Here is a 22,204-nt window from a genome sequence, read left to right as displayed (position 1 = left end):
GGAGGTTGACTTACGGGTTGGAAATTACCAAAAACTAGAATATAAAGTATTTTTAGACCAATAATAATTAAATGAAGTATTTCTATTCCAATTAAAAAAGACGAGGTATTAAACGTCCAAATTAAAAATAGATGGGGTATTTTTAAGCTTTTTTCCCCTTCACTTATTTAAGCATGACATTTAATTTTTGTTAAAAACTTGAAGATGTGGTTAACTATATGTGAGCTGCTTATGTTTATCCTAAATGACTATATGTGAGCTGCTTAACTATATGTTTAGCCTAAATGACTAAATGACTATTTTTATGACATTTTCCCCCATTACATTTTAAACCTTTTCACAAGTTTATAAATATAATTTATATATTTTATTTTTATAAATTAAATACTCTCATTTTTTTCTTGTTCTTTTAAGATTCATTTCAATAATACTTTAATTTTATAAATTCATTTATAATATAATTTATATTTATTATAAATATAAAATAATAATAATAAAAATAACTTGCATAACTTTAAAAGTTGTTCATTACCAATCAGATTTTAACAGTAAAAGTTTCTACAGCCAAAGCATCTACAGCTAAAATTTTAAAGTTAAAGTCTCTACAGCCACAAGCAGAGCCGTCCCTGAGCTTCTTAAGGCTACAAGCCAACCCAAAAAAAAATTGACATAATATGTAATCCCAGAGAATCGAACCTGAGAACTCAGCATATATATCAATATTGAACCGCTGAGCTAAGGAGATTTTTATGAAAAAAGGGCCGAAAAACATATTTAATATAACGGGCCTCAAGCCAGTGCTTTGCTTGCTTGGCCTCTTCAACGGCTCTGGCCACAAGTAACAGTCTTTACCAATCGACCTCTATAATGTGTGGATTTCACTATGTATATAGAGAGACTAATCGTCTTAGGGATAGATTACTTAACAATGCATTCTCTTTACAATTAGGTTTCTATTTGTTTGATATTATTCCAAGTTGTGGTGAGTTAAATTTGTCAGAAGATTCTCGTGAAACTGCGATTACACATAATATTTCTCTTTGTTTTTCTTTGTTATTAATAAATATGGGAGACATTATTTTCCGCCCTCTACCCAAAAGACTTAAAGTTGATGTCTTCAACATTGTCATATAATAACTTCAATATGGGAGATTTGGTATCACTAAGTCAATCCAGGGAAGATGATACTTGTTGTTCATTGTGACTCGATTAAGTCCCCGGTAATCGATACATGACCAAAAAAATTATCCTTCTTGTTCACAAATAACATTGATGTTCCTCACGGTGCTTCCTTAGCTTTGTCATCTTTGTTGGAGTCATATTATAAGCAGACTTACTAATGACTATTACTTGCAGAATTAATGAGGAAATGGGAGAAATCTATTAAATAAATTATTATTTTTATTGGATTAGAAAAATATAATAATTGGTTCAATGTTATAACTGCAACGCACGTGTCCCAAATTAGTTGGGTGTCGAGCGACACCATGGGAGGGTGCCGGTCGACACCACTAATTTTGGTGGTTTGGGCTGTTTGGGTTTTTATTACCAGTTTAAGGGAGTTGGTTTAGGAGAAGCGCTAAAACTCGACTTAAACTTGTAGAGTTTTGTCGCTTTGTGAAAAGTGGAGAGACAGAGCAGAGAGTGGAGAGTTGCTTCTAAGCTGCTAAGGTGAGGCTTGTGAGAGTTTTTGGAGGTTTCCATGGCTGTTTCTTGGGTGTGCTATCAAGGAAGGACTGAGTTCTTGGCTGTTTGGGTGATAAGAGGGTTGATGTTGTGTGTTCTTGGTTGATTCCCTTCTTTCTTTAATCCCATATGAAGGTGAGTGTGCGACCATGGCTTATCTAAGCATTAAGGTTGTGTTAGTTGTGTTTATTTGATGTGTGAATTGATTTTGTGTTTGTGTCGCCTTGTTTTCGTTGCTCCTTGGTTGTGTCATCGTAGGAGGTGATGTATTGATGTGGTGGTGATTTAAGGTTTATTATGGAGGAGATCGTCGTTCGAGGTGTTCATGTAACGTCCCTACTGTCACCTCTCCAGTGGGCCCCACGTTCACCACCAGTCCATGTGCCCACTTCTCTTTATGGGCTTCACGTCCTCTCACTAGGCATGGAGCCCATCCATAATCGACGACCAGTTTGCTAGGTCCTGGAAGCCTAAAGACTTGTTTACTGACCCTACAAATCACCACATGATCTTTCTATGTGTTTTCGCTCACTCACACAATTCTGACAACCACTTTTTGGAAGGTCACCCATCCTTGAACCACTCCAGCATAAGCATACTTAATTGTGGAGTTCTCTCAGGACCTTTGACCGAAAAGATAAGTGCACTTTGGTGACAAAGGTGGCCAAATCAATTCATTTAAACCTCTCCGCAAACTGGGGTCTCACAATCCCCCCCCCCCACTAACATACCACAATGTCCTCGTTGCGCACAACGATCATCACCCCTTGACAGTGTGAGCCCACCACTCCAGTACACTTGTCTGGGTTCGGCTATGATACCAAATTGAAAAGGATGGGTGACCTTCCAAGAAGTGATTGTCGGAACTGTGTGAGTGAGGTCAAAACACAGAGAAAGATCATGTGGTGATTTGCAAGGTAGGTAAACAAGTATTTATGGGTTCATAAACCTAGTGAGAGGACATGAGACCCATGGGCTGATGGTGAATGTGGGGTCCACTGAAAAGATGGCGGTCGAGGAGTTACACTTAGGAAAAAACCCTTATTGTTGGTTGTAGGGGATGAAGGTTTTTTTTTGCTGCTGTTGTGGAGGATACACTTGGGGGTGGGGGTATATTGTATTGGTGATTTGGTATGATTTTTATATTTTTAAATTTTAGGGAATTTAGAGAGATTTAAGGAAATTTTAAGATTTAGAAAATGATTTCAACAAATTTTGCCAACCTTTTGTTACAAATTCTTAGTAGTGATTAGTAGAATTTCAAGGCATTTGAGAAAGCTAAAAACAAAAGAAAGATGATTGAAATAAATTAGTTCGTAATCATCTTCCACCCATACTAGTGAATCATATACTTTTCAGTTCTACCCAATTTAGCCAAACTCACAGAAAAATCAATAGAATAATTGAACCTCTAACAACCAATTTCAGTTTGTCTTATATAAATAATAATCTCAAAGTCTCTTTATTATAAATTCCAAACATAACTTGTTCCAACGAGACAGAAAAAATGAAAAAAATGAAACCTCTAACTTCCGATTCACTTGGCCTTATTATGAGAATTGAGTGTATATTGTCCAAGTCTCTTGCCACGAGCATAAATCATCTAAAACATTTAAGCCAACGAACACATCACAGGTTCTGCTTTTCATAATATGAACGTATAAATATTAAGGAGATTGAGAGATAGAAAAAAAGATAGCTTAGTTCTTGCATATATGACCGTTGAAATCCACTAATGATAGCATCATTCCACATAGATGTAGCAATTGTTGTTCTCCACTCGTTAGCATATTCTCTTTGTTTTTTTTGTGTACCAAGGAATTGATCACCACCACTATTTGTTTGGACAACACCTTGTTCATCACAAGATCCCTCTGGAGGAAACTCATCAAAACGACACTGGCGAAGAAGATAATTATGCAATGCGGCCCATGCAAGCACTAATTCTGTTTGTGTCTTATATGGAAAAGAAGGAGCAGATTTGAAGATCATAAATCTTGACTTGAAAATAACGATGATTTTTTCGATAACATTTCTAAACGAAGCATGACGGTGGTCGAATAATTCTTCATTTTTTTTGGGATCACTGTCTCCACCTGTAAATTCTTTGAAATGATAACGAGTACTTCGAAATGGAGCAAGAAAATTACGTCGGTTTGTAAATCCACAATCGACTAGATAAAACTTTCCTGAAATATTTATAACATACGATCAAAACTGAAAATAAAATATAAACGTAATATTTATTGGTATAGTGTAATGCATGTACCGTCTGCAACTTCAAATCTATTGATAATTCTTGTCAAAGCATCATTTAACACTTTTGCATCGTGAGCTGAACCTTCCCATCCACTAAGGACATATATAAATTCTAAATCAAAGTTGCATGCATCTAACACATTTTGGGATAAAATTTCTTTTCGATTCTGATAGCTAGCAGTTTCATTTCCAACAATCATAGTAGGAATATGTGTTCTGTCAATAGCGCCAACACAATCCAAAAAAAAATATAATTGTGTTAGAATTTTACAAAACAAACCAATAAAAATAACCTCCTACGTACCTTGAAATAAGGATAAAACCTTGTGCTTTCTCTTATTTTTGATGGCACTGCGTTTCCTGGTTTGGCCATCAAACTTGGGGCCATGGTGTTTAATGCCCTTAATAATTTATAAAACTCACACTTATTGTATAACTTGATCTCTCAAAGACATCTTGAGGAACAATATATTTTGAGCTCTGGCCAACAATGAGTAAAAATGTGGCCAGCATTTCCTCAACCGAAACCCATCTTGTATCTCTTAAAGATGTTTCCAGTCGGATACAATTGCATAATTCCAAAAAGCTTCTGGATACATACGGTATAAATTCAGAAAATGCTCCTTACCCCACGTAGAACACTTTGTATATATTCACTTCCCAATGTTGTAGTTGGTTTTTTCATGGGACGTTAAGTTTGTTAAAAACAATGTTGTGCTAGAAAGTAAATCCTCATATTGATAGTTGACATCAAAAGCACTATATCCACGTCTGATTGAAATGTCCTTGTTCTTTTTCTATTTTTCCTTGCTTGTAGTTCTTCCCTATCACAAACGACATGGTCCATCATTAAAGAATATGAAAATGGAAATTATGAACAAAAAAAATTTCTACATAAACAAGTATAACTTACGTAATCCCCGTAAACAAAAGACAAAGAGTTTTATGTTTATGAGTGTTTGACTCCTACATTTACCAAAATGTTAAATACCTTTGGGACTGAGTCTTCACTTGAGTCTACACATTCAACACAAGCCACATATGTAACAAAAAGATGAAGCAAGAGCAAAAGCTTGTTTAGGCAAATAAAACTTCATCAAAATGAAAAACAGCTACGATGCATTTTATTAATTGGAAGAAAATACAAAAAAAATATCAAACTCAAAATAAAAAACCATGGAAAACGCATAGACAATTAACACTGTAACAAAAACAATAAGCTGGAAAAAAAAAATCTAACGAAACGTAACAACTCTTCCTCCATCAACTCAAGGTTTGCGCACACTCATACAAAATGTTCCTCTATAGTCATACTCACAAAACGTTCCTCTATAGTCATACTCAGAAATCCGGCATTCATACCCCACTGGTGAATTAAGTTCATCGCATCAAAACATTCATTTTCCTCTAAACCTGGAATTTCCTTAATAGAATCATATACATTATTATTCTTTTCCTCAGCTTGCTTCTCTTAGGCTTCTTTCTGCCATCTTTGTTGTATCATGCTAAATAGTTGGTTGCTCATTCCTGTCCATGAACTTATCTCATCAGTAATCATGTCCACATTGTATCCCTCAGTCCTAGTTTTCTTTCTTATAGGAAGGTTTTCGTTTGATTTCCTCCTGCCTAATGAAGATGAAACAACTTGTTCAGGTAAATCTTCTACTCCATCATACTCATTCTCATCCGCCATTTGATGAATATAGTTATCTTGAGTTTCCCATTCCTATCTCTTGGTGCATAGGTTCGGGCCTCTGTGGTATCACCTAACCCAATCACATTCTTTCCAGTTGCAATCTTATTTCCAAAGATCTTGTCTAGATCCTCAAAGTCTTCAAATGAATCGTCACGTAAATGTTTACTTTTTGAATGTCCCTATTGTGATAAAGAAATAGCGTATCATATAAAACTAAAACATATGCATTAGAAATTAGTAAATTAAACTTGTATCTTGTATTTTAACAAATTATTTACCTTAAAATAATCATCCCATACTACTTGTCTAGCAGTAAACTTTTTTGTCTCTGGATCCCAACCAAATCTCAAACTATAACTTAGAAGATCTACAAAACTCTTGTTTTTATAGTTACTACATGTTTTGGTAGTCCCACACTATGCGTTAAGAGTTGGTAGTATTTGTTGCTCCACTGTAAGTTTATTGAACGAACCACTAGCATCACACCAATTCTGATTCACAGCATCCACCAATAAACGCACCAGTATTTTTCTTTCTTGGCCAGACCATGGTAGATATATATTAACCCTTACATTTTTCTTCATGTGGATCCCCCATTATTATATAAGTGGTAGCTAGCCATACAGTTAAATAGAGTAAAAAACCATATGGAACCTCAAACAAAAAACAAGAACAACAAACTAAACGATATAATTAAAACCCAAAACAACTTCGATCACAAACACCTTGATCTTTATGGAGAAACAAACAAAAGAAATAAGTTAATAAAAAAAACAACGACTCTTACCTTTTATCCGCTTGAAAAAGCTATTGATAAGATGCACTAGAGCCCTCCAATCCTCTTGTCAAGCATAGGTTTCTAGAGTTTGACGTAGGTTTTCTAGAGTTTGACACATACATGTATTTATACGCAAATTTTGATTAAAATAAAAGAATAGGATAAATCTGAAACAGTTTTTAATTATCAATGAAACAATAATTAAAATTAATCACTTTTATAATTCTTCCAAATATCACTATAGGAGGTGTAATTTTCAACATGCCAATGTTAGTTATAATTTGCTTTTGAAATCATCTGAAATCGTTTTTAGAATAATTGTATTATGAAATCTCAGTTTTCCAATAACATGATATTTGAAAAGATTTTATTAAATGATTAATTAAATAACGTTAAATTTGGAATAATTTTAGCAAATAGTAGACGCAGTAAGACAGAATTTTAATAAATTTTATAGAATCCCCAGTCCAATTAGAAGATATTGTTTAAAAAAATAAAAATCATCCCAAATCACTGATTCAATATGCCCCCCTTGGTCTTGAGGATTGGCAAAAGTGGTGCTTCTATAGGACAGATTCGGGTTCATCTTGTAGTTTGTAAATCTCTTTTGGAAGCCACCTTGGTTCTGGATGTAGCTAACCTCCATTGAATTATCATAATCCCCATCTCGTTGTTGGAACTATTCTACCTCTGAAATGAAGTGGACAACCTGTTTTTGGGTCATGAGGATCTTATCCAACTTCTCAGTTAGAGATTTGAGATCTCGCTTGTACTTGTCATCTTGATCCAAGCTTCCTCAGTTTGTGCGATCATAATCCTCAGCATAATTCCCGTCATAGATGGAGAGATTTTCCTCGAGTTCCCAGCCCTCGTATAGCATCTTTGTTGAGGGAATTACCATTTCTTTCGGTTTCAAGCAAGAGTCTAAAATTGGGTAGGAGTCCTCGGTAAAGCGTGTTGAGTAAGGATTCATTACTAAACCCATGATGTGGGCATTGGGACTGATATCCCTTGAAACGCTCCCAAGCTTCACAAAACGTCTTGTTATTCTTCTGGGCAAAACTGGATATTTCATTACGGAGAGGATCAGTTCGTGAGTTGGAGAAGAATTTGGCCAGAAATGCTTTCTTGCACTCTTCCCAAGTCGTGATGGAACCGGCAGCCAAGCTCTTCTCCCACTGATGAGCTTTATCCCCAAGAGAAAATGGGAATAAGCTAAGTGTGAACCCATATTCACTCACACCATTGATCTTAGTCAAACCACACAACCTATCAAACTCACTAAGATGATCCAAGGGGTTTCCTAATGGCAAGCCATAGAACTTTTCCCTTGAACCATGGAGATTAAATTGTTCTTGATCTCAAAGTTATTATTATGAACATTGGGAGGCACGATCCCTGATCTCTGTGTATGGTTGTTCGAGGCATATCCAGCACCAATGCGAGTAGGGCGTCTTGGGACTTGATTCTCATTATGTTGTTAAGCATCCATCTCAACGTCTGGTATCTATTCTCGAATGAGCTCTTTGTCTACGCAAGTCTCGAGGCAAACGTTGAATGTTGTCCAAGTACCAAAGCAGGTTTTGATTGCCTTTTGATATGGTGTGCATGCACCGAATTGACTAGGTGCTCGATCAGATCAATCGATGGAGAAATCGAGTGCACCGGTTGAGTGATTGATCGAGTGGTAACTACGGTGCATAAAAGACTAGCAGAAGAAGAACAAATTAGTAATGGAGCTGAAAAGGACTTAATCTTGTATCTGTGAATCATAACAACTAAACATGAAGCAAATGAAACTAAAGCAAGCATGAAGAAAACATAATTTACATGAATAAAAGTTAAACATGCAAGAGCTACAAAAATAGAAACTAAGCAAGGTAAAGCAATCAATTAACAATATGTTCCAATGATGGGTTAATTGATTTCAGTGGAGAAACTCAGGTCACTAGGCTACTCAATAACATACAATTAAGCTATTCCCTAGTCAATGAACTCATAAGCTAGCCAATCCAATCTCTTGGCAGAGACTATCAAGCCTAAATTGCTTCCTAATCTCAACTGTCGTTGATGAAACATGAAATAAGCATGCATTAAACAACATTTCATTATTGTCAAAATACATTCTAGTCAACCTAATATCTTGGGCCTAGACACATAAATCTCTGACATTAGAGGATCATACATTTCATCGAGCACCTTTTGGGCGTGAAAGTCTCGGATCTAATCTCCAAATGATCAGTGAGGGATTAGCATTATAGACACTAATCCAAAAGGGAAATTAAGGCAAATCTACTCTACAGTAGTCTAGATCATCTAAGTTAGCCACCTACATCTATCGCATCCTTAGATCCTAAGTTCACTACTCAGATCTAAGAAACATGCTCAAGAACAAAAACCCATAAAACATTTAAAATTGCATAATTAGACAGACCTAAGAGAGATAACCAAGATTTAACAAAGACCCAACGAAAAATTCCTAATATATCAAAAGATATGGAGTTTACAAGTTTCTTGAAAGCTAAAGCTTAAAAGATAAAACTTAGAGGAAAACTACATTCTTCTTTCATTAGCCAAAAGGTCTATTTATACAAAGCTTAGGAAGCCCTAAAACACAAAAATACAAAATAGAAAGGCGGCTTAAATCCTGCATGATCGGTCAGTTTGGTTGCGCGCTCGATCGGACTAGTCGAGTGCCTTGATCGGATGCTTGGTTGAGCTGCTTTCTGATCCACTCGAGTCTTCACTCGATTCCTGAGCATGGATTCATTAGCTCAATCAGATGCAAGATAATCACTCAATCGATTGGCTCTATTTGGCTCATTTTCCCCTTGATAAATACATGTTTGGACATGGAAACTACAATGCATGCAATGCAAGGCCTATACTCTACAAGTGAAGCAAAACAAAGAGAATATGCATAAATGATCAAGTAATGAAACCTAAAATAAAAAAACGATGCCTAAAATTAGTGTTCAAATGAGTAAAATCCAGACACATTAAAGATCCCAAGTTCCCCTTTGTTCAGACCAAGGAAGACGAGTAGAAATCCATCGGACCCAAATATCAAGTGTCCAAGAGAGAGAGAAAAGAAGCTCTACATAGCAAATTCCTTAGCCACCTCACGTTTCTTTCCACCTTTTCTACCGTTTGAAATCCTCTTATTCTTGGCATAAGTTCGGGAAAAAACAATACATGTGAAAATGAAACTAGAAGCTACTAAATATAATATTTGACATAGAATAATAAAATTTATCGAGTAGGAGAGAGATGTAAAGATAGATTTACCCAACTGACCGTCACCTCTCTAAGTGGGCCCCCTATTCACTCTCAGCTCATGGACCCACTTCTCTAATGGGCCTCACATTCTCTCACTAGGTCCGTGAGCCATGTTGGTTTGCTACTTTCAGGAGACTTAAAGACTTATTGACCCTACAAATCACCACATGATCTTTCCATGGTATCGATCAACAGTGTCCCAAAAAAGGACACGGAGGTTACAATGGGCCACTCAATTTATGATGGTTGCATGGTGGGGATGGAAGTGGTGTTGTGGTAATATTTTTGGTGGTTTAGGTAAATGTCGAGATAGAGTTTGATTCCTTCAAGAGTGGGATGAAATCTGCACACAGACGGAGCGTCACGTGGAAACTCGGGGTTGGCCACTACTGGTAAATTTTTACGAGATGTGGATGGAAAATGGATATGGGGATTTACGTTGAATATAGGCATTTGTTCATCGCCATTAGCGGAGTTGTGTGGAGTTTAATTACATGCTCTATATTGCGTTGGAGAGAGGTATTACACGGTTGGAGCTCGAAGTGGATTGAGAGATCGTTGTTGGGTTTTTGAAGACAAGGATAAGTGATTCTCATATGTTGTTGTAACGCCCCGACCGTCAACTCTCCTAGTAGACCCCATGTTCACTCTCAGCCCATGGGCCCACTTCTCTTAATGGGCCTCATATCCTCTCACTAGTCCCATGAGCCCATCCATATCCAACAATCGGTTTGCTACGTCCGGGTGACTTTAAAGACTTTTTACCGACCCTACAAATCACCACATGATCTTTTCATGTCTTGTGGCCACATTCACATAGTTCCGACAACCACTTCTCGGAAGGTCACCTTTCCCTAGACTGATTCAGCATAAGCACGCTTAAGTGTGGAGTTCTCTCATGACCTTTGACCAAAACAATAAGTGCACTTTGGAGACATAGGTGTCAAAATCAATTCTTTTTCAACCACTCTGCAAACCATGGTCTCATAGCTCTTCTTCTTAGCATGTTTGTGCTATAACTTTATTTCGATGGACAAGATAGTCCGTATTGATCATGTCTATCGACAAGTTAATCATCTTCTCTATGTATATTTTTTAACTTTACCCTAATAATAAATACCATTATCTTTGGAAATTATTTAATCAACTACCTATATTAATTCTTGAGACCTGATTTTTTTTTTTAAAACTTCTTGAGACTTGATTAAGTATCCATATTGAACTCTAACCCATGCGTTTATCCGATTTAAGTAGAATAAATGACTAATCTACTTTTTATTTACATTTTTGTATTATTCTTTATTCCTTTGACATTTTTGGTAAATATGTTGAAGAATTTGTCTTAGCATGAAATGATATTTCCGCTTTAATTAATACTAAAGGATAATATAACAGTAAATAATATTGATCATTTTTTTTACTAATATTGATAATTATATCCTCAAAATTAAGCATAAAATCAATAGCATAAACTCATAAAAATAAATTTAAACAACACAATAACATATCAACATATCAATTCTCTTTGTCTATATTTGTAGGGATTAAAATAAATATAATATTTAAATTACTAATATCAAATTATTATATTAAATTTTTTTAGATCAAAGATTTTTTTAAGTAATCAATTTTAAGTAATCATTTTAATTTTTTGTTTAACGGTTTAAGTTTTCAATTGTCGGTTCAATTAAGGATTGGTTTGAGGAAAATCTAGGTCGACATAAAGGTTAAGGGGGCGCCGTTTTTCTCATTCTTCAGTCATTTGTCGCTTTGTGAAATAGAGAGAAAAGCAGAGAGTTAGAGACTGATCTTTGGGGTGCCTTTGAGTGACTTTCTGGAGAGTTTGAGGCTTGTTCTTGATGGTTCGAGCCCAAAAGAGAGTAGATCTGTGGTGTGTGGTGTTAGGAGAGCTTGTTTTCGTCCTTGTTAGTCACGGTTTTGTTGCTGTTCATTCTATTTTCAAAGGTGAGTGCAGACCAAAGCCTATCTAAGCAGTTTGATTCATGTTTTTGGTGATTTCCTTGATTGTTGAGTGATTTTCATTGTTTAATTTGTATGCTTTGTTTCTGTGTTGTGGTGCATCTGGACGAGCCTTGTGGAGGTTCTAATCGGCCCTAGAGTGTAGAGAAGAGGAGATACGTCGATGAGAAGCGACTTGAGTAATGTTAGGGTTTTGGTGTCGATCAACACTAGTGGCGAGTGTCGATCGACACCAATCTTCTGTATCGCGAGGATAGCCGCGAGTGTCGATCGACACCAGTGGTGGGTGTCAATCGCCACTACTCGTCATTTCGGATTTTTTTTTATGGTTATTTTGTGAATATTTTGGTATTATTGGTTATTGCTTGAATGTGAATTATGTTGCTTGTGTGTATAGCTCAATAGTTTGGATGAGTGCCTCACTAGAAATACTTATGCATCTCTTTCTGTGATGCAGGTAAAGGAAAAGTGTGACCGTGGAATCAAGGCGTGAAGAACATAATGATCTAGGACTCGTTGGTTGGTGGAGTTTTTATGTTATTGCATTGCTAGGATTTTAGACTGGAATTAGAAACATGTTAGGATGTTACATCAACTCTAAATGATGACTTGTTTGGTTATGGTTGAAATGATGGTTTAATGCAATTGGATTATTTGAATTGTTGGTTAAGTCTTCCGCTGATTGTTGCTGGTTATTGTGTTTGGGTTGGATAAATTTGATATATCGGTTTATCTTGTCATAACTGATTTAGTCTGGTTTTGCTAGTTTAAATGCTTTAAAATGATTTAGCTGGTTTAGTTGGATTAATTCGGGTTGCATGTTTAAACAAAAAATGGGCTGGGTATTTTAAAGTGTATTAACTCAAATTGTATTAACTCAAATAATAATGAATTAGTCTCAAAATTTAATTTTACCTTATATAAATGAAAATAATATCAATATATAATTTAAAGTCGTGAATAATGGAACCTTTTAGATATATAATTTACTTTTATGATTTATGAAAAAACAAAATAAAACAATTTCATTTAAACTATTGCAGATTTGATTTGACTTATATCCAAATAATAGGTATTTAGAGCATATATTGCCCTGCAATTTCAGTTATTTGGTTTCAAATCAGTTTAATCTGTTTTTTTTTTAATTTTGGAATTAATTTTGGTTTTGTTCAATTTGGTCTTGGTTAATTTTATTTTTGAGTGTAATAACCAAATATAATTGTATTCTGATTAAAATTTCTTTTTGGAAGGTTTTAATTGTGGAGCTTGATAGTAAATTTTTTGATTAATAACCGATTCATTGGTATACATACATTTATGTTAACCGTATCCAAGATAATAAGCTTGCTCCACAATCCTATCAACACTCCAATCAATTGAAACCCTAATATACTTATTACCTATAACTATCGTAATGAAAAGCACCTCCATCCTCAAAAAATGAACACTTCCGAGTAAAAACAAATCTTGCAGTGTCTTCAGTTCAAACTGACCCATGATCGATACAATATGAGTTTCAATACTCAAACCATCGTGAATACAATGGATTCTCTGTATGATGTTCCTTACATGACTCTCTTCTGATTCGATTAGGTCTTTCCTGGGAATCCCAATCCAAACCATTTTTAATTGGTAAGTTTATATATATATAAAAGATAACACATTATACTCAGAGAATTACTTTCGAGTGAAAGCAAAAAACCTCCCAGACACGAACATCGAGGCACCTTCACCTTTCCACCTCTCCTGCGTCGGTGTAGCCTCGGCTCGCCGGCGTCGAGATATCCATATCGTTGCTCTACCGTGCTTCAACTCTAAATCCTTTAGATCTTCCTTTATGCTTTTTTCCCCCACTTTTTTAAATTTTTTCAACCTCATCGAACCATGAATTCTCCATTTTTGAGCTGCTTCTATTTCAAAGGAAGGAGGTGGTTTCCAGCGACTATCAACACTCTCTATGAGTGCCCAGCCCCTATGACAGCGGATCTAAAGTCCTTTGTTTTGTACAAGTTTAAAGGCAAAGTCATGTTCTCTCTTGAAGAATTCTTCACCTCGGTTTCATTGATGGCAGGCGACCTTCCTCATGAACCATCAAAAGCGCTTTTCCGAGGAGAGACGTCGATGGCGCACATCGAGTTTTTCTTCAGAGTGACGGTCTTCCCTACGGCCTAGACCGTCGTATTCACCGCTCATCACCACCAAAGCTTGGCGGAGCAGAATCTGTTTCCACTGGAGAAATTTTATTCACTGCAAATCCAGCCACCATCTCCGACCGGCCGCCGCACATCCATCTGCTTTTGGTCAACCAAAAGAAAACTAAGGTTCTCTTTGATGGGCCCTAAAAATGAAGCCGGCCCGTCAACATTTTCACTGTTGGGCCACAATTGGCTCAAATGCTTTTTGGGCCATAATTGGATTGAAGGCTTATTGGGCCAAAATAAGAAGACACTCTTTTTGGATTTTAAAGTCCCATCTTTTAGCCCATTCCTCCAGGTACGCTTCTTCTCTATGATCTCTGATTCCTCCTCTTTGGACAGTGACTGGATGATTGTTGAAAGTGTGGCTCTCGCTTGGTGGTATTCGGGTTCAATACTTACTCCTTTGATCCTTTTGGATATTCTTGGATCCATATGTGTGCTCTTTTGTAGGACTATTATCACCTTGGTGCGAACTGTTACTGCAATATGCAGATTCTACTTCGAATTAGCTCTGGATTGGCTGGGCGTGATTCAACCCTTTGTGTCCCTGCGTGACACGGATGATGCCATCATGTGTGCCCCATCTGTTGCACCGAGTGTTGTAGACAGTTTGTGGGCCGGTTTCGTCAGGAGCAACTCGTATTCAAGATTCAAGACCGACACTCTCGTCAACGGACAACCTCATTCATTGGCTCTTCAGCCTCCAGCCAGCCTCATGTGCAGCTCCGCGACCATATGTGCGTACTCGTCCTCAGCCTTAGTCACCAGCCCTCCTGTATCTTTACCTCGGGTATGTTCATGTCCTATGTTGAATGGTTCATATACTGTGGGAAGAAATTGGATGGTTGCGGTTCTGGTGGCTTTGGTTTATTGGTTTAGAAATAAAGTCTTGCTGTTAGTTTTAAAGTACCTCATTATGAGGATTCACCGGTTACAAGTACCTCATTATGGAGCTAAGCTATGCTAGAAGACCGTTTATGGAGTGTTATAAACATGGTTTTGGTACTGAATTGAATTGTCTAGACCCAAGCTTTAGTTTGGGCGACTTGTGTGTTGTTGATGGTTTCTGTGCAGGAGTTGTCTTCAAGGTAGAAGACGGCTGTGTAAGCAAGTTCCCGCCTTTCCAGCCAACATCACAAAAGAGAGAACCGCCTCAAGAGACCTTGTCTTGTTTCTTCGCCGTTTCAAGTAAAGCTTCGTTTCTTGGTCGAGGTTTGGACTGGATCATAGAGGATCCTTTGATGATCCGACATGAATCATTTTCAAGACTCGTTGTGTTCTTTGTTCTAGGAGCAAAGGCACTTGCTGTAGAAGTGGCGTTTATCGCGGCTTTAGCTTTGGTTTCAAGGTTGGCATGTTCTTCGGAGTGTAAAGAACTTATCCTTCTTCTCAGTTCTGGTGGTCGAGCGAGTGAGGTCGATGGTGCCTTTGGGGATTACATATTCCAGCGGCTCGTTTATCTTACGTCTTTATCCCTTCTTTTTCTGCTTTTGGTTGATGTTTCTGCTATTGTATCTCAACCCAAAAATATTGTTTCTGGGTTCATCTCCTCCAGAAATGGAGTTTGAGTCTTTTTAATATAAAGTTGGTTTACAAAAAAAAAAAAAAAAAGATAACACATTTACTGATTAAAATAAAAAATTTAAAACACCACATGTGTACAACTTACACAATAACTTATTATTGTTTTATGTAGATATTGGTGGTCAAGAGGTAAACGTTGATGAGATGACAAACAATATCAACAACAGGCCAACAAAAGAATGATTTTGAGCTTACGGATGAGGGGTAATTATATTCTTAGAGAATTTCGATAATTTAATATTTTCTAATGGTCTTCATAGATTCTGGTAACAATCATATGATGTATTACCAACATAAAGATATTTATGTGATCACACGTTTAACATGTTATTAATGTTATGAAAATGTGAGGAGTATCTCAATTAGATAATGCATCTCAAGTCGCAATCAATCCCGACTATATGCTGAGATTGTCGAATTCAAGATTAGGTACTTAAACATATATTAGATTCTTATTTGAGAAATTGATACCAATAACCTTCTTATGATATCCTCTTTTAAAAATACCCTCTTTTTTTGCCATTTTCATTTTTGCCCTCTCTTCAATTTTAATGGCCATTTTACCCCTAGTTGAAAGAATATTCTTTTCCAAAGGAAGGAATATTCTTTCCAAAAATTTCCCCCCCCCCCCCAAAAATTTCTCGCCAAAAACTTTCCCGCTAAAAACTTTTCCGAGAAAAATTTTCCCGCTAAATTTTTTTAAAGGGTTTACAAGATTTTTTAAAGGGTCTTTTAAGGGGTTTACAAGGGTTTTTAAAGGGATTTACAAGAGTTTTTAAATTGATTTTAGAAGATTTGTAATGGTTTTTAAAGGGTTTTAGAAGCTTACTAAGGTTTTTAAATGATTTTTAAATGATTTACAATGGTTTGTAAAAGTTTTTATAAGTTTATAACAGTTTTAAAAGGATTTACAAGGATTTTAAAAGGATTTTATAAATTTACAAAGAATTTTAAAGGTTTTTTAAAAGGACTTACAAGTGTTTTAAAAGGATTTACAAGTGTATTTAAAGGCATACAAAGATTTAAAAATAGTTTTAAAGGATTTACAAGGGGTTTTAAAGGGTTTTAGAAGTTTACAAAGGTTTTTAAAGGTATTACAAGTTCTTTAAAATGGTTTTTTAAGGATTTACAAGGGTTTTTAAAGGATTTTAGAAGTTTTTAAAAGTTTTTATTAAATGATTTATCACGGTTATAAGGGGTTTAAAGAGATTTACAAGTGTTTATAAATGTTATAAAATGATTTGCAATGGTTTTAAAAGGGGTACTCAAGTTTTGAAAGGTTTTGGATTACTTTAAAAAGATTTACAAGGATTTTAAAGGATTTTAAAGCGATTTAAAAATATTTACAAGGTTTTTTAAGGAATTGCGGAAAAAATTTGGCGGGAAAATTTTGTCGGAAATTTTTGGCGGGAAATTTTTTGGAATGAATATTCTTTTTGTTGGAAGGAATATTCTTTTTGTTGGAAGGAATATTCTTTTTGTTGGAAAAAATATTCTTTTTTTCATCATGGGCTATAATAAAGCAGGGTAATTTAGTCATTTTGTACATTGAAGAGGTTATTTTTGAAAATAGACACATAGAGAGGGTACTTATAGAAAAGGGTATTATAAAAAAGTTAGTTGTGCAAATCCCCCTTCTTATATTGCAATATTGGTATTATGTGCTTATAATGTAAATTCTAATAATCTGTTGTGGTTTATTAAATAAACAAGACTTTTTTTAAGTTGATAGAAATAACATGTCCACACAATAGTAAGTATTTCAAACTAACCTTATATGGATTTCCTTTGTCTATAAGAATACTTCTGTTTCAGATACTCGAGACCTCCCTTTTTAACATTCACTATAAAAAGGAGAAAATTTGAGATTCGTACATGTTCTTCAAACCTTCAGATGTCGCTCTAAACATTGGAGAAGAAGAACAAAAGTCATTTTAGGAGATTTTTTTTCTCTTTTGTATAGTGGGTATTTTTGTTTCTGTTCTTTTTTTACCTTGAGCTTTTTTCTATTAGAGCTGTTCATTCTTTTGTCCAGATAATCGTTTTTTGTGTGGATATTTTTATCATCAATATTACATTGTTACATACATTTTTATTAAAGTAATTAAATTCTAATATTCAATATTTAATTAAACCTCCTTTGATGGACCCGCACGTACTGGTCGATTTGTTTAATTGAATCAAAGGAGGTTTAATTAATATTGGTTTAGGTAAATCCTGGTTTAATCATAATTAAACCAAAAACCCTAGTTTTATAAAGGACGCTTCTTCTCTCTTTTGTTTTGTCGCTGTTGTTTCTGAGAGTTGAGTTGAGAAAAGGAGAAGGAGAAGTTCACTTGTGAGAAGGAGATTGTTAGCTTTGCTTTGGTGTTTAAAGCAAGAGAAGCAGATTCGTCACGTCTTGGTAGAATAGACTTCCGACGTATCAAATCTTATCGAAAGGTAATGAATTTTGGTAGGTTTGTTCCAAAGGCGTGTACGTTGATTCTCGTTTTAACAGAAGTGAATTCGGATTAATACTCAGTTAGTTATATGCAGCTTGGTGAGACGCTTCTTCTCTGTTGCGAATTGGGATCAGCGGAGTTTGTAAGTGCGATCGTGATTTCATCGTTTCTCCGATCGGCACCAAATTTTATGGGGAGATTCGTGACGTCTAAGTCTTGCTTTCCACCGAAGGGATTAAGAAGTTAACGCTTGGTTTATGTTTTAGGGCTTCGTTTCTGCGGCTGTAGGTTTTCTGCTGTTTCTGTCCTTTTGGTTCTTAGAGATTTTTGTTTGTGTGGTTTGTTGTAGGGCGTTGTTTGGCTGTTGCAGTCGCGAGGAGAGTCTTTCCTGGTTGTTTTTGTTATTCAAATCACTTTGTTAAGGTGAATGCGTGACCATGAGCTTATCTAAGCGATTGGGATTGAGTGACTTGTTTGTGATGATTTGTAGGTGAATTGGAAGTGTTATTGGATGTTTAGCTTGATGAATGGTTTGTTTATGTTATATATGTGGGTGTTATCTCATAGCTTGTGTGTATAGCTCGTAGATGGGAGGATCGCTCTCACTGAGTATTTGTGATAATACTCACGCATCTCATTGTGTTTGTGGTGCAGGTATAGTGTGATCCGTGGAATCATGGCGAGGAGATGAGGATGATATAGGGTCTCGGTTGTTATGTTTATGAATATGTTAATTGTTGTTGGAACCTGGTTTAGAGGCATGCTAGGTTGCTAGTGTAAATTGTGGTTATTGAATGATTGATGAATTAATATTATGATTAATTGATGTTGGTTTAATATGTTTCCGCTGTGCATGATGATTTATTGTTGGGTTAATTCGGTTAGGTTAATTAGTAGGTATGAGACTATTAATTAATGAATTAAAAAAAACGGGTCGGGTCTTTTCATTAATTAATTTAATATATTTTAAAACCTACCTAGATTAAAGGAAATCGGCAATTTTGAGATTGTACGAGTATGAAATGGCTATTTCTGTAGTTTTGGACCAATGTCTCCTATTTCTCCTGTTTTCTCTCTTATTTTTTCTATTTTCTCTTATTTTTATTATTAAGATATCTATTGGGTCTCTACCAATGTAGAAGCTCCTAACGGATTCTTAAAGTCTTTCTAACAAAACCAATTACCACCCATTCGAAACAATAAAGCATTTTTTGTTAATTGTAAGAGAATCCAACTTCACATGCTCTAATAATTCTATAAATGACGAGGGGGAAGACTTAAAGAATATTGAAATTGAGTTGAAGATAGAATTCAAGGAGAATGACTAGGGTTAAATGGTTTTGATGACGACAAATTGATGTTGCACAAAAATAAAAATTATAAACAAATAGAGAATCTTTTAATCATGTATAGTTCTTAGCTAAGGTTATTTTTGTATGGTTGTTATATATGTATAAATTAATGTAGAATTTTAACTTTGAATGATGCTTTGTTTGGTTAGGTTTTGTTTTGTCTTTTATTTAATAAAATATGATATAAAGTGAAAGAATCGTTTTATTTAAATTAGATTGATGGAGAAGAGAGACTTGATGTCCGTCCAAAGAGAGGCTTCAGAGCAATCCGATATGGGAAAGGTTTTTGAGCAATTCATTGGCGCCGGTGGAAAGACTGAAATTCGAAGAGATCGAGCTGGGAAACATTTTTCGTGAATTTTCTTGTTTTATTGCTAAATAAAGATATTTTGATGGCACTATACAAGCGTAACCTTTACATACTGAGGCATAGCATTCTGAAAATGCTGATCAAAATAAAGAATATGTTCTGTATGAGGATTTTCTTCTATCCATCTCCTATCACTTTTTTCTTTTATTTGCCACCACAACTTTTTTGTTATAACATGCACATGTTGTACACTATCATTAATAGTATTGACAAGCAGGGGCGGATCCAGCATAATAATTTAGTGGGTGCAAAATGTAGCTAAAGAGAATCAAACGAGCAATCTCAACCTTTTAATAACCGCTTTGCCATAACGACACTATTGTTCACTACTAAAGTTTTTTTTAATTTATACGTTACTGGGGGCAAGTGCCACCACCGTCTATAATGTGGGTCCGCCCCTGTTGACAAGTGAAACCTCAAGAATATCATGTGGGTGGATTAGCAATAACAACTAGTAAATGAACATTCAGAAGTGGTGGATGAACAATATCAGCTGGTATTTGAGCATTGGTAACAGGTAGATGAACATTCATAGGTGGTAAATTGGCATCTATCAATATCAACACATTGCTAAGAAACGTTTGAAGACGATCAACATTTACATTTGTATCAATCCATCTCCTATGCTTATATTCCCGGATTTGCACCAATTAAGCATTTTTTTACATGCACATGTGATATAGCAGCACTAGCATGTGGTGAGTCATTCTCACATGTGCAATTACAGACAAAACAACATTAGCATTTTTCCTCACGACGATCATTTTCATACTTGGTCGTTTATCCGTTCTATATTATCATTATCTTCTAGGCAAAAAACAATCATGTGATTTTCTTGTTCAGTAATAATTAACCCATTTAATTTAAAAGTTTTATTTGTAAAATTTACAAATTATCCTATTTATTTTTAAAATTATTCTCAAATAAAAAGAAATTTTTATTATTATTTTTGGTCGTAGTTTTAAACTTAAAAAAAAAAACTCTATTAATAATTTAAATAATTTTTATACTATTAATTATTAAAAATATTTATTTTATTTATTATAAGGGGGATTTGCATAACTAACCTTTTTATTAGCCCTGGGTCAAGATATCCGGATCCGTATCCGAAATTTTATCCAAAAAACCGGATATCCGGTTAAGCGGATCCGGATCCTGATAATGAAATTATGTATCCGACCGGATCCGGATTCGGATTCGGATAGCTAAAATAACTTGGGCCGGATCCCGGGATCCGGGGATTCGGCCTATATGACATAATAACTTAAACCCACTAACTTTTGTTTCATTATTTTTTAAAAGGCCTACACATTTATTTGGATTTAAAACATTTTATAACACTTAAGCCCATATATCTTTTATTCTTAAACCTAATATCCTAACATTCAAACTCTAATACCTCAAGTTACGTTCTTTGCTTCTTTTCACCTAGCCGCCACAACAATTTCCTTCACATCTCTAGCTGCCACCAACATCTCTACCTACGAAGGCACCAAATCATCCTCTCCTCCACTCCATCGCCTTCATTTGTTACCAAATCATTCTCTCCTCCACTCCATCGTCCTCATCTGTCTCCACATCCTCCTCTCCTCCACTAATTTGCCTTCATCCTCCAACAAATGAACATGTCTTAAGCTTTGCCTTTTTTCGGTGTTTTTTTCATCTCTCACTGTTGATTTTCATCTAGCTTTTTTGCCGGTGGTTCATATCTCATGTTCGCACATACTTTTTGTCTCAATAGTTTTGATGGAAATTCTTCGATACAGAAATGAAATAACAAAAAGAAAAAAAAAATCGGATCCGGGTATCTGCAGATATCTGGGGTAGCCGGATCCGGATTCGGATATCCAAACTCTATATCCGGCGGATACGGATCCGGATCTGGATACCTCCAAAACCCCGGATATCCGGATCCGTCTCAGGACTACTTTTTATGATACTCTTTTCTACAAGTACCCTCTCTAGGTGTCCATTTTCATAAATACCCTCTTTAATGTACAAAATGACTAGATTACCCTTGTTTGTTATAACCCATGATGAAGAAATGAATATTTTTTTTGCTGGAAAGAATATTCTTTCCGCCAAATTTTCCCGCCAAAAATTTCCGACAAAAATTTTCCGCAATTCCTAAAAAAACCTTTTGAAAAACCTTGTAAATATTTTTAAATCCCTTAAAAATCCTTTAAAAACCCTTGTAAATCTTTTAAAAGTCATCCAAAACCTTTCAAAACTTGAGTAAACCTTTTAAAACCATTGTAAATCATTTTATAACATTATAAACACTTGTAAATCCTTTTAAACCCCTTATAACCGTGATAAATCCTTTAATATAAACTTTTGTAAACTTCTAAAACCCTTTAAAAACTCTTGTAAATCCTTAAAAACCATTTTAAAGAACTTGTAATACCTTTAAAACCTTTGTAGACTTCTAAAACCCTTTAAACCCCCTTGTAAATCCTTTAAAACTATTTTAAAATCTTTGTAAATATCTTTCAAAATCCTTGTAAATCCTTTTAAAACCATTTTAAAGGATTTTTAAATCCTTGTATGCGTTTAAAAACACTTGTAAGTCCTTTTA

At 35.3% G+C, this 22,204-nt stretch overlaps 2 protein-coding genes and 1 non-coding gene across 5 annotated transcripts; 2 read left to right on the top strand and 1 right to left on the bottom strand.

The window, feature by feature from the left end:
- Positions 1 to 1,981: 1,981 nt before the first annotated feature.
- On the bottom strand, positions 1,982 to 4,318 carry LOC17889773. Its single transcript, XM_023784582.1, has 4 exons — positions 4,251 to 4,318; positions 3,966 to 4,185; positions 3,407 to 3,570; positions 1,982 to 2,177 (listed from the first exon to the last, which is right to left on the bottom strand). Exons 1-4 carry the CDS (start codon positions 4,316 to 4,318, stop codon positions 1,982 to 1,984), a joined length of 648 nt encoding a protein of 215 aa, XP_023640350.1.
- A 3,079-nt stretch (positions 4,319 to 7,397) lies between these two features.
- LOC111831262 lies at positions 7,398 to 7,506 on the top strand. The gene has a single exon (XR_002834513.1). It is a non-coding gene; the product is annotated as a small nucleolar RNA R71 (small nucleolar RNA).
- Positions 7,507 to 13,091: 5,585 nt separating this feature from the next.
- LOC111831250 lies at positions 13,092 to 15,473 on the top strand. 3 transcript variants are annotated; one of them, XM_023785257.1, is made up of 3 exons: positions 13,092 to 13,310; positions 13,750 to 14,171; positions 14,327 to 15,473. In XM_023785257.1, the coding sequence occupies exons 2-3, from the start codon at positions 14,023 to 14,025 to the stop codon at positions 14,841 to 14,843; spliced, it is 666 nt and encodes a 221-aa protein (XP_023641025.1). In that variant the 5' UTR covers positions 13,092 to 13,310; positions 13,750 to 14,022; the 3' UTR covers positions 14,844 to 15,473. The 3 variants fall into 3 exon arrangements, with proteins under 3 accessions (XP_023641025.1, XP_023641027.1, XP_023641026.1); XM_023785259.1 differs by lacking the exon at positions 13,092 to 13,310 and having other exon boundaries at positions 13,323 to 14,171; positions 14,327 to 14,666; positions 14,951 to 15,473; XM_023785258.1 differs by lacking the exons at positions 13,092 to 13,310; positions 13,750 to 14,171 and having other exon boundaries at positions 14,178 to 14,666; positions 14,951 to 15,473.
- The last annotated feature ends 6,731 nt before the right edge of the window (positions 15,474 to 22,204 follow it).

Source organism: Capsella rubella, unplaced genomic scaffold (assembly GCF_000375325.1).
Source record: "Capsella rubella cultivar Monte Gargano unplaced genomic scaffold, Caprub1_0 scaffold_4, whole genome shotgun sequence".
NCBI lineage: Eukaryota > Viridiplantae > Streptophyta > Magnoliopsida > Brassicales > Brassicaceae > Capsella > Capsella rubella.
Note: the sequence above shows the minus strand (reverse complement) of the source record. Positions and strands in the feature narration are given on the sequence as shown.